General features: G+C 40.2%; 1 protein-coding gene and 1 non-coding gene across 4 annotated transcripts in view; both read left to right on the top strand.

Moving 5' to 3' along the window:
- PPARG (peroxisome proliferator activated receptor gamma) overlaps window positions 1–11,576 on the top strand; it is a 130,979-nt gene extending 119,403 nt beyond the window's left edge. For all 3 annotated transcript variants that reach the window (XM_070433614.1, XM_070433613.1, XM_070433612.1), the window contains one exon: window positions 9,073–11,576. In XM_070433614.1, the coding sequence (XP_070289715.1) occupies window positions 9,073–9,320 (248 nt within the window). In that variant the 3' untranslated portion in view covers window positions 9,321–11,576. The remainder of the gene's footprint in view (window positions 1–9,072) is intronic.
- On the top strand, window positions 7,075–7,207 carry LOC138992845 (small nucleolar RNA SNORA71). Its single transcript, XR_011468172.1, has one exon. It is a non-coding gene; the product is annotated as a small nucleolar RNA SNORA71 (small nucleolar RNA).
- Window positions 11,577–13,632: the final 2,056 nt, after the last annotated feature.

Below are 13,632 nucleotides of genomic sequence, written 5' to 3'. Positions count from 1 at the left end.
ATTTTGGGTTCTCACAATGTGTGTTTAAACTCTGGGTGACCCCAGGCAGCCTTCCAGACTGGCACAATTCACCAAGACATTCAGACAGATCATCTGCAAGTGAGGAAGAATGAAACCGAGGACTGGTTGGAGTCACGCATAGCAGGAGAACCAATGCATGTAGCAAAGGAGCCATCACTCCTAGGGAAAGCACCTTTCAAGGGTCTTGCCAGCTTCACAAATGAATAAACCTGAAGAGTGGCAGGGTGGTGCATTGGAAAGCTTTGGAATCACATGGACAGCCCTGAGTTCAAACACCCCATTCCACTACTAACTAGATGTGTGATTTCAGGCAATTATTTACCTCCCTAAACCTTAATTTCCTCATCCATGCCCTAAGTAAATGAAACATTATGTGAGTCTTTGGCACAGTGCCTGGGACATGTTAAGCACACAATAAATGTTAAATTTCCCTTTTCCCTTGTATGATATAACTAGAAGTAGCTCTGCTCAATTCTGCCAGTCAAATTGCTGATTTTCACCAATAGTCATTCTTAAAATCCTTATTACAATATAATACCCCTAGGGAGATATCAACTAATCCCCTTTATCAGATATGTCTTTAAGGGGATTAGTTGTGGATTGGAGAACAAAACCCCCAGGGAAAGAGATACTGGAGGAAGGAGGAGGGGCCTGAAAGGTTGAGAGGGAACTCTAACCCCCCCGGGGCCCTGAAGGAGATAGGGAAGGGGAGTGCCGTGGGTTTCCACACTCCTAGTATTCTGATTACGTTTGGAGGGACATTATGTGTTGAGAGGTCATATTTAGAAATGACAGATCACACCTATGTTTTGAGAGTCTTCTCAAGGACGTTGGGAAAGAAGACATGGGGATGCAGAGAACTAATCCGTGGCCCCTTTTTAATTTTTGGTTTGCTGTTGGCTACCTTTGGTTTGCTGTTGGCATTTCTAAATGTTGAGGAAGCCAGGAAGAATCGTTGTACTGGGAGCATATGTGTGTCAGACTCAAGGAGAAAGAAGAAATCACTCTCCATTATCTTTCTGCTCCAGCCTTTCCTCTGCCTCGCACCCACCTCTCATTTTTAGTCCTGATCAGAGCCAGTGTTGGACATAAAAGGAGCAGAAATATATCTACTTTCCTTGGCCTGCGGGAAGAAAGCGCTGCTCTTTTGGTCCTGACACAGAGAAAAGGAGCAAACCAGGTGGCTAAGCTTGAATTGATCGACCTCCAATGACTAGAACAAGAGGAAAGATAGGGATGTCCCAAGTGCAGGATTGAAATCTCAAATCCCATTTTCATTCTGAAAGACGTAGAAATAAAACACAGCCTAAGCTTCATTCACTAGAGGTACCCTGGAGCAAAGAAATGAGCTTTGAACATAGCATAGAGGAAAATGCTACCCACCTGGTTGCTAGATATCTTTGTGTTGTAGTTTGGAAGGCTTTTGGAGGTGGTAGTTGAGCATTTGAGATGAGGGGAGTTGGTGTGGAATTGCTTCTTAGTGTGCAGATAAAAGAAAATATTGTCTGGGCTTGGTTTCATGGTGGAGTTTACCCCCCTCCACCATCCTAAACCAAATCATATGTGTCCTTGTTGTAAAGAGCAATTATCATTTGAACATGGAGAAAGCATTTATTAAATTATTCTTTAAACAGGGAAATGTTAGAATGTTAACCCACTTCAGAGTGAAGGACTCTACCAGCAACATGTGCATTGTAGGCAGAAAATATGCTCATTACAGATTATCTTTACCTATTTGGTAAAGCATTTACAAGATCTCTAAGTTATGTTGTTCCCTTTCTCTGATAGTAGCAGTCAACATTTCTCCTAAAATCTCCATTGCTCAGGCTTCTGATTAATTTAGGCCAGCTCTGCTAAGATTCCTAATTCTAGATCCCCAGCAAGCTGCAGTCCAAGGTATGGAAAAGGAAAAACATCTGGGGGTGTTGAAGGGAATAGCTAAGGAAAGGGAGCAATTAATAAACAAATAGGACCCAGAAAAATCAGAGAAATGACAGAAGAAAGGAAAGCAGGGAAAAGAGGCATGTTATAGTATACTATTACAAATAGACATAGCTAACTGACTATGTGTCAGACATTGCTTGCTTTAAGCACTTTCCTTCTATTAACTCATTTAATCATCTCAACAACTCTTAGTTATATGGGGTTACTGTTATATCCCCATTTTTAAATGAGGAAACTGAGGTACAGTGAGGTTAAGGAACTTGCCCAAGACTACATAGCCAGTAAGTTTTAAGGTTGGGATTCTAACTGCTTCTCACTAAACCAGCAGTGCTTGCTCTTGGCTGCACATTAGTATCCCCTGGGGGCTTTTAGAAATATTTAAGGTCATACCCCTAGGCCAAGTAAGTCAGAATCTCTAAAGATGGGACCCACATGTTAATTAGTTGTTGTGTTTTTAAACTCCCCAGATGATTTCAATGTGTAGCCAAAGTTGAGAATCACTGTACTCTATCAATCCCCAGCTCAAATTTAAATATGAAAAGAACACATGTGAAACTTTCTTACATTATTTTTTCCTAAAGGTAGGATGGTAGGAGGTAATTGCTATAGGCCATACCATAGTTTCCCAAAAATAAACTTGCCTGAATTCAGTTTTACCTAATGTCCACCATGATTCTGATTGTTAGATCAGAAAGGTACTGAAAAATCCCTAACACCATGTCTTCAAGGAGGAAGTGAATTTGGCCACCAGGATATTTTTGTTTTGTTGTTATACTTAAACTACCTTTCTTACATGCATTCAGCTACAAGAATGAGAACTTGCCCAAACCCCCAAACATGTGTCTGCATCAGGAATTATTTCCTTGCACTCCTGAATTTATGTTCCCACCAATAACACCTCAAAACCTTTTTATTTTACCAATGTATATGTGCCATCCCACCCTGCTTACACTATTGGACGATCCCTATGGAAATTGCCTTTTTTTGAACAAACACAGCATAGTAATATCTTATAAAGTTCCTTTACCTAACTCATTCTCACCATGACCTTAGTAAAAAAACAAGAACAAAAACAAAAAGAAAAAGAAAACAAACAAACAAAAAACACAACCATTCCATTGTTGTCTTAAAAATTAAACCAAAACCCAGGAAAATTAGATGACTTGTCCAAAGTGACAAGAAAATTAAGTGGAGGAAAGACGGGACTCCAATCAAGTCTTCTGTTTGCAAATTCAGTGCTCTTTTTAACAGATCTGTGACTTAGGAAGCAATGGAATAAAGGAAACTAAAGAGGAAGTGTACAAGAAAGTGAGATACCAACTACCAAGCTCCCTAAGTAGCCCTCCCTCCCCTTCAGTTTTCACCCAATCCTGTCTGTGGGTTAGTTTACAGCTGCCCAGCTATCAGCCCTCTTTTTTCTAAATGCTCTGGGTACAGACCTTTTCAGATTGCTAGTGTCTATTAGAAAGCCAGTAGGGAGAGATTGGGAATGCCATGACAACAGCTCCTAGAACAGAGACAAAACCTTTCATTTTGGTATTTTCACCTCTCCTTCAGGAGACTCCACTGTGGCCATCTGGTTCACTAACTCAGACACCTCCTGAGAAAATCAGTGCTAGGGAAATGCCTGGTCCAGGTGGGCAGATCCCTGGAGGGTCAAGAGAGTTTGAATGTGTTTCAGATAAGCTCTCCACTTAACAGAACCAGATCTAGATAAGATAGGAGCTTTGTTGATTTGCCCATAATCAACAGTGTTCTCTAATCAATTCCAGCACTGTGTGAATGGAGACCGGAAAAGGTTCTTTCCCAATTCTTTGCAGCCTGGAGAGTAAGGAACTAGTAATTGACTCCAGCTTCCTGGAGTGTTATGTCCTGGAGTGAGTCAATACACACATTCCCAAAGGGCCTTCTAGGCAGCCTGGCCCGGTAAAAGGGGTCCCTGGACCCTGACCCTGTTCTAGAACTCAATTCTGACCCTCAGGGAGGTGCAGGGAGAGACTCAGGCCTCTGAGAACAAGCTTAGCAGACTCCGGGCCGGTGGGAAGTGGAGAGGAAAGGGAAGGACCAGGACTGCTCCAGGTGTTTAGATGTCTATGGCACATCTGTGGTACCTCCCTTAGCTTACTAAGGGTTTGCGTGTGAGTAGAAGGAAAGTAGAGAGAGAAAGATAGGAGAGGGGACCAGGGACAGCCTAGTAGCTGATTAGAGAGTGGTGGGTGGGGAGCAACCCCAACAAATCCCTTTTGCCCTTGACCCTAGGGATTGATTAAGACCAAAGGAAGCTTTTTTTTGCTTTTTAAATAAGCCAAGTATTCTGTTTAATGTGTAAGCTTGTTAATACCCCTTTCTAATTAGATTTTGAGTGTATTTCCCCAGTTTAATTATGTGAACTACATAAAGGGAATTACAAATAAGAATAAAGCTTAGAACTTTTGAATTAGGCTTTTAGAGATCATCTATCTAGTCTAATCCTTTTCATTTACAGAGAAGAAGCCCAGTGAGCTTAGTTTGCCCAAGGTCACCGAGCTGGTTAGTGAAAGAGCTAGAAGTAGAAGATACTACTTTTTGCGCTCAACTGCACTCCATTTTGCCTTGACTGAGGCTCAGTAGGACAGTGAGACTGATCTGTAAATGATCTAACTTGTCACTGGAGAAAATATAAATCAGTGGCCACAAAATTTCAGCCCTCCAGCCAAATTTCATCTATCACATCATAAAAAATAACTTGCCAAAGAGGGGTTTGAAAATCCAAACCAGATCCTTCTCCACTCCTAGAGGGGCCTGTTCCATTATATTGCACTAAAGCCAAGTGTTTCCAGCAAACGTGATCAGCTGCACTTTAGGGTTTGGGTGTTTGAACTGTCATGATAAATGAAACCTACTAGATTAATAAAATCTCTTCAGCAGAAGTTGCTGCTCAAGAGGAAGGAGAAAATGTTCTAAGAAGCCAGTACCCCTGTGTGCAAGTCCCAGCCCGTGGAGGAGCCACATTTAACACCTGTCTTGACACAAAGTATTGCCACTTCCGATGCACATACATTTACACTGCCACAGGCCTTTGAAATCTGGAACATTTGTTCAGGGGGAGGGTCAGCAGTCATTAAACCAAAGGCACCAATCCAGGATCTGGTTTTCCTTGAAGTGTCAGAGAGGTGTTCATTATTGCACAGCAGCTGTGAGAAAGGCACCACTCCTCCAGGAGCATGATTCTCTAGGCCAGGACTAAATTATTTTGTTTAATTCTCTGAATTTGAGATTTTTGCTGATGATTCCAAAATTAAATGCTGAAATGTAAAGAAAAACATATACTTAGTCCAGTCAATGGGACATGTTAGAGAAGTGTGTGTGGGGAGGTGGGGAGAGGGGCTGGCGGCAAAGAATCAAACCAAAGGTAACTTTCCTTCTGTAATTAAAAAAAGAAAATTTCAGAGAATGTTTACAGTTCCACAAATCTTACCCTGAAACCATTCTAGCATTGCTCTCCTGTGCCTCACCTCAGTGGATAAAGGTTACTGTCATTTACTGGATACAGGAAAACACGGTTTACAGGTGGTTTCTTCATTGTGTAGTGATCCTGCCTATAGGCTTGTTCGCCAACCAACAGAATTGTACTTTTCAATTCAGAACTCAGCCCGAAAACCTAATTCATTAACTCAACCAACTGAATGTTTCCTATGTTTCCACTTGATCAGAGATGATCAGGACATAGTCTCTGCCTTCTGATATCTCATGGTCTAGTAGGGAAGATAAACAAGAAAATCAGTACTTATAATACAAGGTCATAAGAGTTGAATACTGCATAACATTTGGAATTCAAATGTCAGCTCTGCCATTTGCTAGCACATGGCAGATCCTGGGCAAGATTTAACTCCTTTCTCTAAAGCTTGTTTTCCCCTCCATAAAACATTGACCTTATGGGGTTATTATGAAGATCAAATGATATATTGTGTATAAAGCCCTTAGCACAATATTTAGAAAATGTAATCTGCTCACCAAGTGTTAATCTGCTAATATAATAGACATTGAAGTGTTTATAAGGTGCTTCAAGGTCCAGAGAAAAGGGACTGGAAGAACAGGGGAGCGGAAGGGATATTGCTAAGGAAGGCTACCAGGACATAATGGCACAGGCTGTGTTTTGAAGAATAGGTTGAAGTCGATGAGATGGGTGAAGAGAAGGGAAGATTGTTGTTGCAGGCAGGAGGAGCAGAATCTGCTTGAGCACAGAGTCATGACAGAACGTAGGAGGTTTGAGGGACTTGGTATGGAAATAGCTTAATATGGTTGGAGCAAAGGGATAATTTCAGAAACTGAGGCTAGAGAATGAAAGATATTAAAAGATAAGTAAAAATTCCTATACAATGCTTTAATTTACAGTGAAGGGGGAAAGAGTTAAATTAGAAAAAGAGGGTGAATAGCCTTCAAGAGCTAAAATTTGGAATCAGTGCAAGTTATCAAGTAAGTGTCCTGAAGGTTGTACATAAACCCTGCACCCTCTGGTAAGCTTTAATGGGGAAACCTTATATTCTAACCACAATGCAACAAACATAGAAAATAAAATTTAGAAATTAGAAAACAAACACCCAAACTTTCCACTTGAAAATCTAAAATCATGCTTTTATTTATTTACTTACTTACTTACTTACTTATTTTTAATCCTCACCCGAGGATATTTTTTCATTGATTTTTAGAGAGAGTGTAAGAAAGAGGGAAAGACAGAGAGGAATATCAATGTGAGAGAAACACATCGATTGGTTGCGCCATGACCAGGGCCTGGGCTGACGAGGAGCCTGCAACTGAGGTACATGCCCTTAACTGGAATTGAATCCAGGACCCTTGATCAGAGATGATCAGGACACAGGCCGATGCTCTATCCACTGAGCCAAACTGACTAGGGCTAAATCATGCTTTTATATAACTCTTAGGTTAAAAATTAAATGAAAATAGTAAAACAGACTATTTGGAAAAGAACTATGAAAAGACTACTGAACAAAGCCTATTGAGTGAGACTAAAGTAAAACTCGGGAAATTTTAGAGCTTTAAATGCATCTGCCAAAAAAATAAGAAATACTGAAACTAAATGAACTAGTCATTTAATTCAAGAAACTAGACTGCTACATTCAGAAGTGATCATGTGCTGCCTGTGCCCTGGTCATTGATAGCACAGAGAGAGAATTGCTGAAAGGCATTTTCCCCATGTTTGAAAGGTCCAGCTCTCCCTTCCAAATCCTGGAGTTTTCACACACTAGCTGAGAGAGAGAGAGAGAAAAGGGGAGAGAGAGAGAGAGAAAGAGAGAGAGAGAGAAGGAGAATAAAGCTAAAGAAAGTTAAGAGCATGAACTAGTTAAATTGAAAACAAAATACCATTTCAAAAAGCAGAATTGATTAATAAAACCAAAAGCTGTGTTTTTTAAAAAAGAAAAAAAGATAAGTTTTTAGCAAATCAGAATTTTAAACAAGAGAATACACAAATAAAAAGCATCCAGTTAAATAAAAATAGAGATTTTAGATTTCAAAAGAATATCATGTACAACTTTATTCTACTATAAATTACTAAAATGTCACTTAAAAGTGGGACAAAGCCTAAGGAGACTAAAAATCTATAGAAGAAAAATTGAAGGTAATCAAAGATTTACCACCGGGTTCAGACAGTTCTGCCAGTGAATTCCAAGAAACCATCAAGGAACAGGTCATTACTGCATAGAAACAGTATCAACTCAGTCTATAAGACCAGTTAACATTTATTACCAAAACAGGCAAAGGATGGCACAAAAAAAGAAGACTCTGGACTGATCTCACTTACAAATTTTAAAACCCTAAATATATTATTAGTAAATGAATACAAAGATATAAGGAAATCTGTTGATATAATTCATGATACTTGATTAAGATAAAAACATATGGTAATTTCTTTAGAATGAAAAATTTAAAAACATTTGATGAATGCAACAACGTTCCCAACTACAACAAATATAAAACTTTAAAACTCTTGGAAAGCCAGGACTAAAACATACCCAATATAATCTATAGTAAATATCATACTTGTGGTAAACCATTAGAAACATTTTCTTCAAGGTTAGGAATGAAACAAGAATGCCTCCTACCACTACTAATATTTAATAGCATATTAGAGGTATTAGCCAATGCACTATGGCAAGAAAAAGAAATGAGAAATGTAAACACTGGAAAAGAAGAAAGAAAGAAAACCGCCATTATTTGCAGAGGTAATAGTCTAATCAAAGTAGGAAAAAAAATAAAATCCAGGATAAAAACCATTTGAATTTGACAAGAGTTCAGGAAATTGAGATAGATTCTATATACTAAAATTAATACTTTTTCTATACATCTGCAGGAGTTTATTTGAAAATAAAACAAAAAGAAGTATAGACTATTATCAAGTAAGGAATAAAAGTAAAGCATTTAAGGATACATCTAAGAAGATCTGCATGAAGAAAAACATTAAAAATGTAAAAGTAATTTAAGCTCACCATTTAAAGATTCAAAGAAGGAAAAAAAATTTTTTAAATATTCAAAGAAGGGAAGTATAAAGAAGAAAATGAAAATTACCTGCAACCACTCAGAAGAAACCTGTTAAAATCTTGGGGTTGGTGGGGGTGGGGGGTTGTCTGTATTTACAAACTGTAAAAACTATGTCTTGTCTCTGAAAATATATGTGGGATATTAAGCAAAAGAGAAGACAAAGCTTGTTTTAGAAGCATGTTTAAAGCTATGGTGAAAAAGTAAGTAGAGGTTATAAAACATAGACTCATCAAGAAGCAGCAGAAGTTATAAATGAGATTTCTGAGTGAGTAGAAGCATACTGGCAGAGGAGTCCTCAGTCTGAGGAGGAGATTGCCTTTTTACCATGTTATGTCAACTGATTACACAGATTAAGTCCTGGCTAGGAAAAGAATGCCCCTGGAAAGGGCTCTGATCCATTCCATCCTCCTGTATGCAGTTCCTGCTTGCTATTACTTACTCTCTCTTCCAACCTTATTTTAAAACCCAAACAAACCAAGAAAAAGATGGGTGCGTAGTTTGGCTTGAATATGCTTCCGATGTGGGGCCAGAGAATTTGTAACTGAACCTCCTGTTCTTCTGCTCCCCCAGACCGCCCGGGTTTGCTGAATGTGAAGCCCATTGAGGACATACAAGACAACTTGCTGCAAGCCTTGGAGCTCCAGCTCAAGATGAACCACCCCGAGTCCTCTCAGCTCTTTGCCAAGCTGCTCCAGAAAATGACAGACCTCAGGCAAATTGTAACAGAACATGTGCAGCTATTGCAAGTAATAAAGAAAACAGAGACAGACATGAGTCTTCACCCACTCCTACAGGAAATATACAAGGACTTGTATTAGCAGAGAAGTCCTAATTCACTGACAACGTTTTCCTTCTTCCAATTGCACTATTGAGGGGAGATCTGACACCTAAAAAATTTACTGTGAAAAAGCATTTTAAAAAGAAAGGGTTTAGAATAATAGATCTATTTTATGCATATTGTTTATAAAGATACATTTACAATTTACTTTTAATATTAAAAATGACCACATTATGAAATTGGTGGATGTATTTGAAGACTAAGTCTGATGTGTTCTCCAATCCAGGCTTTTTCCTTTTATTTTCTTCTCAATTTTCTCACTCTTTCCCCCCTCCCTTTCTCTATGTCTATATCCCTCCTTCTATGCCTGCCTTCCTTCTTTCCTTTATTTTTCTTCCTTCTTTCTTACACATTTTTTGAAATGTGAATAGAACTTCTGATCAACTTTCACTCTTGGTAAATTAATTATTTACTCAACTTACAACTTTTCTGAACCCTCCATCTGTTTTAACTAAGAAGGGAAAGGGAACTTCAGGACCAAAAACTGCTCGGAGCATGTGTTTCTTAACCTGGATGTGCTCATTTGGAGCACATGCCTAGGCCTACCAGTCTTCTTCCACAATCCCAGCCAAGATTTTCATTCACCAAAAGCAGCCCACCAACAGGATACCAAGGTGTATGCAAATGCCCAGTGGCAAGTTACGAACTATTAGAAACTGTGAGTAACACAGAAGTGTTTTAAAATTTGGCACCTGCCAAAAAGAACTTACAAGTGAGTTCAGGAGAAAAGATTAATCTTCCATCAAAAAAACAGATTATAATGCACAGCATTATAATCCTGTGCCAAATGAATGAACCCCTAAGAACTATAAGAGTTCAAAGGAAGTGAAGATTAATGAAGAATGGAATAGTCAAGAGTAACTAAATTCATTGAAGTGGGCCTCCAAAGATGTGTTGGATTTGAGGTAGGTAGAGAATAGAAGAGAAAACTTTCTAAGAAAGCAAAACAGCAGGAACAAGATGAAGAAGAAACCAAAACAAAACATGAATGAGGGAGAAGAACCATGTTGTGGTTCTAATGTATGTAGAGTAACTTTGCTAGAGTTATTCCTATCGTCTTCTTTGGGACCACCTTGCCCAGAGGTTTCTTTTCTGACCTCAAATGTTAATTATCCATATCGTTTAGGTAATGTGTCCCCAGCAAGCAGCGTATATGTTCCCTAAAAGCAGGGACCTTCTTGGCACAATTAATAGATTCTTTGATTGAAGCCACCACATTTACTAGCATTGCTTACCAATGAACTGATACTACTATCTGGAGGTCTCTTTACCAGGATGATTATTTCCACTGGCCTAAATTATTTCCCTGCTACTTCTCCCTTACTTTATGTTTCCTTATGGTATTGATACTCAGGAGAACATCACTTGACATTTGAGGCTTTCCAGCCAAAATATCAGGAAACATCTTTTCATCCTTTACCTCAAAATAAACAGATCTCCAAAGACTCAGGTTACGGAAGTGAGTCCTTACCCTGACCCTAAAAATGTGGGTTCCCTGACCCTTTAGGAGAGACAACATCCGAGCTCCAACCTTTAGAATAGATGTAACCACGTCATATCGGGACCAGCGACTGAAGCCATTGTCTAAGTGACACCAAAACATTGGAGAAAAGTGTGACAAATTCAGTTCATCAAATGGCTATTTTTTTTTCTTTCCTTTATTGATGCCAAGCATCAGGATATTTTGAAATATCCACTGACTAGAGGCTTCACTATTACTCCACGTGGAGAGTTTATCATCCAGGAGAGCTTGAGAAAGAAAGAACGGGCAGGCAGTAGACAAGGTGAGGATTCCACCTCAGAGGAGATCCCTTGTTTACAAGATTTACCAAACAAAAAGCCTTTCAGCGCGCTGCCTGCCTTCAGTTCCCACCAGCGCTCCACAGCCCATCCAAGCCCTTTTCACATTCTCGGATCTGTGGCTGCCAATGTGGGGAGGAAGGGGGATGCTCTCAGCTCTTTGGCACTGATGATAAGCATTAAATAGCTTTTAAATCCTGGCAGCTTTTAAATTCCCATCTCTCTGACTTTTTCCCTGTGGTTTGGACGACCATTTGCTAAATATTTTATGACAAGTCATACACAGCCTCCAGAGCTCCTGCTCCTTTCTCAGTCTCCCTTTCCCCCAGGATGATTCACAAGTTAATCAACAACTGTATCATCAGTTATTCATAGGACTTTCTCCGGACACAAACACATTTTCAGATTTGTGTTAATAAAGGAAGAAGGAAACTAACTTTGGTCAAGAGTAAAAAAAAAAAAAAAATGGTTTCAAGGCGCCCATGAGAGCCCTACCCCAGCACTGCCTTTGCATATGACCTGCTCCTCTCCCATCTCCATGCTGTGCTTGGAGCGCAGGAACGGCAAGGGTACATATGGAAGAAACTATATCTGCCCACCCTGTTTCTCTAGCCACAGTCAAAAATGCCTGACCTGAGTTTCTGGCTTCTTTTTTAAAATTTAGATGAGGAATAAGAGGACTGGGGCTTTTTCAATAACTCAAGAGAGTCAGGAAGCACTAGCTGGTGTCACCTAGCAAATTCTCAATTATAAGCTTGGAGGCAGAAATCAGAGGGACAGCTGCATCCATTGCACTGAGAAGAAGGGGGTGGGGAGCTTCTGTGGTAGTTGCTACTGAATGACTTTTTCTCAGCTCCCTTAAGGCTGTTTTTGTGGGCAAGCCTTGACTTGGTTGACATCTACTACTGTTTGGTGCTGATAAAGCAAGTCAGGATGAGAGGAGTTGGAAATTGGTCCCCAGATGCCTATTCCCTTGGAAATACCCACTGGGGAGCAGGGATTGGCATGGGGACCCCTAGAGAAAGCCAATTTCTGTTCTAAATCCCTAGAGAAAGAACCAAAGTTCATTTCCAACACGAACATCCCCATTGCTTTCTCTTTGCTCCTGTTTTCCCACACACTCACTGGAAGAGTTTGTGGCTATGAGACAAAGGGACGGAGATGCCTGTGCTTCACTAGGTAGCCACCTACCTATTCTTCTCTTACCTCACCCTGGTTCTGGGCCCTGGCTCCTGTTGTCTCTGTTCGCATTTTTATCACCATTATTATCTGTGTATCCCAAAACCTCACCATGTGATTGTACATATTAGGCCTTCCAGTTAATTCTTATTCAAATGAAATAAAATAGCAGGATCTTAATAGTTTAAAAGACCATCCGATGTCATCTAATCCCACTTCATTCATCAAATATAAACTCAGTTCATACTCCAGTCAAGTCTGCCACCATATGAAGATGAGTAGGCCCCGTCCTCAAGGGTATCACAGCCAGTTGATGAAGTCAGACACATAATTATAACTCAAGCCAAGCGATGAAATGCCTGTAGATGTGAAAAGGGAATCAGAGGATGTGGGTAGACACAGAAGTCTTAACAGTACATAATGTGTTCAAAAAAACCGCAAGAAGTTAAGTATGGCTGCAGTGGCTTAGGGGTGAGAAGTGATGTAACCAGGTCAGCAACAGACTGTGCCGAGGCTCATTCTCCATGGTAAGGAGCTACCTTGGATGGTATTCATAGGCACTTGAGTTCTGGTAGATGTTACCGGCCAGAAGAGGGACAGGATCAAACTTGCATTTTGGAAAATCCACTCTCTAAAAGTCAAATCCCCTCTACACTGCTTCCAATGGTTGTCCAGCCCCTGAACAAGTACCTAAGGGACAGGAAGCTCTCTCCCTTCTTGACCCCTTGATTTCCATCTTGTAGGCCTGGCTCTGCTCCTGGGGTCACACATACCACATGTTTGTTCCTGCACCCTGGGGATTGTGACTCACCTTATTCTCTTCAATACGGTTACAATCTTTGGCTGGCTAAAGAACCCTGACTCCCTCCCCCGCTTGCTGTCCATCCCAGCTGCTCCTAAGAGCCAGGCCTCACATCCCCCTAACTTGCAAAGTTCTTCTGCCTTCATGGCAAGGTCATTTCTACCGCCATATATCAAAACTTGCCCATCCTACACCCATTTCCAGACAGTCCCTCCAATTACCATAGAATTCTAGAAAATCAGAGCTCAAAGGAGCCAATTAACTCAAATGACAGATGAGAACCCTGAGGAACAAAGAAGTTAAGTAGCATGCCCAAGGTCCTAGGAGTCTACTAGGATTAACTTATGCAGGTGCTGTATGGCACACATACTCTTCTTATCACTCACATTGCCAACCAGGGGGATTGGCAGTTCAACAAGAAAATCTCGAAGTGTGTGACAGATTTGAAGCTAGTATGAGTATCTTCACTGAAGGAAAAGAATGGAACAAAGTTTTGGGAGGGATTATTGTG

The sequence above is a fragment of the Myotis yumanensis genome, unplaced genomic scaffold, assembly GCF_028538775.1.
Source record: "Myotis yumanensis isolate MYYU_CA2020_CCGP unplaced genomic scaffold, mMyoYum1.0.hap1 SCAF_14, whole genome shotgun sequence".
Classification (NCBI taxonomy): Eukaryota; Metazoa; Chordata; class Mammalia; order Chiroptera; family Vespertilionidae; genus Myotis; species Myotis yumanensis.
This window is presented reverse-complemented; position numbering and strand designations above follow the sequence as displayed.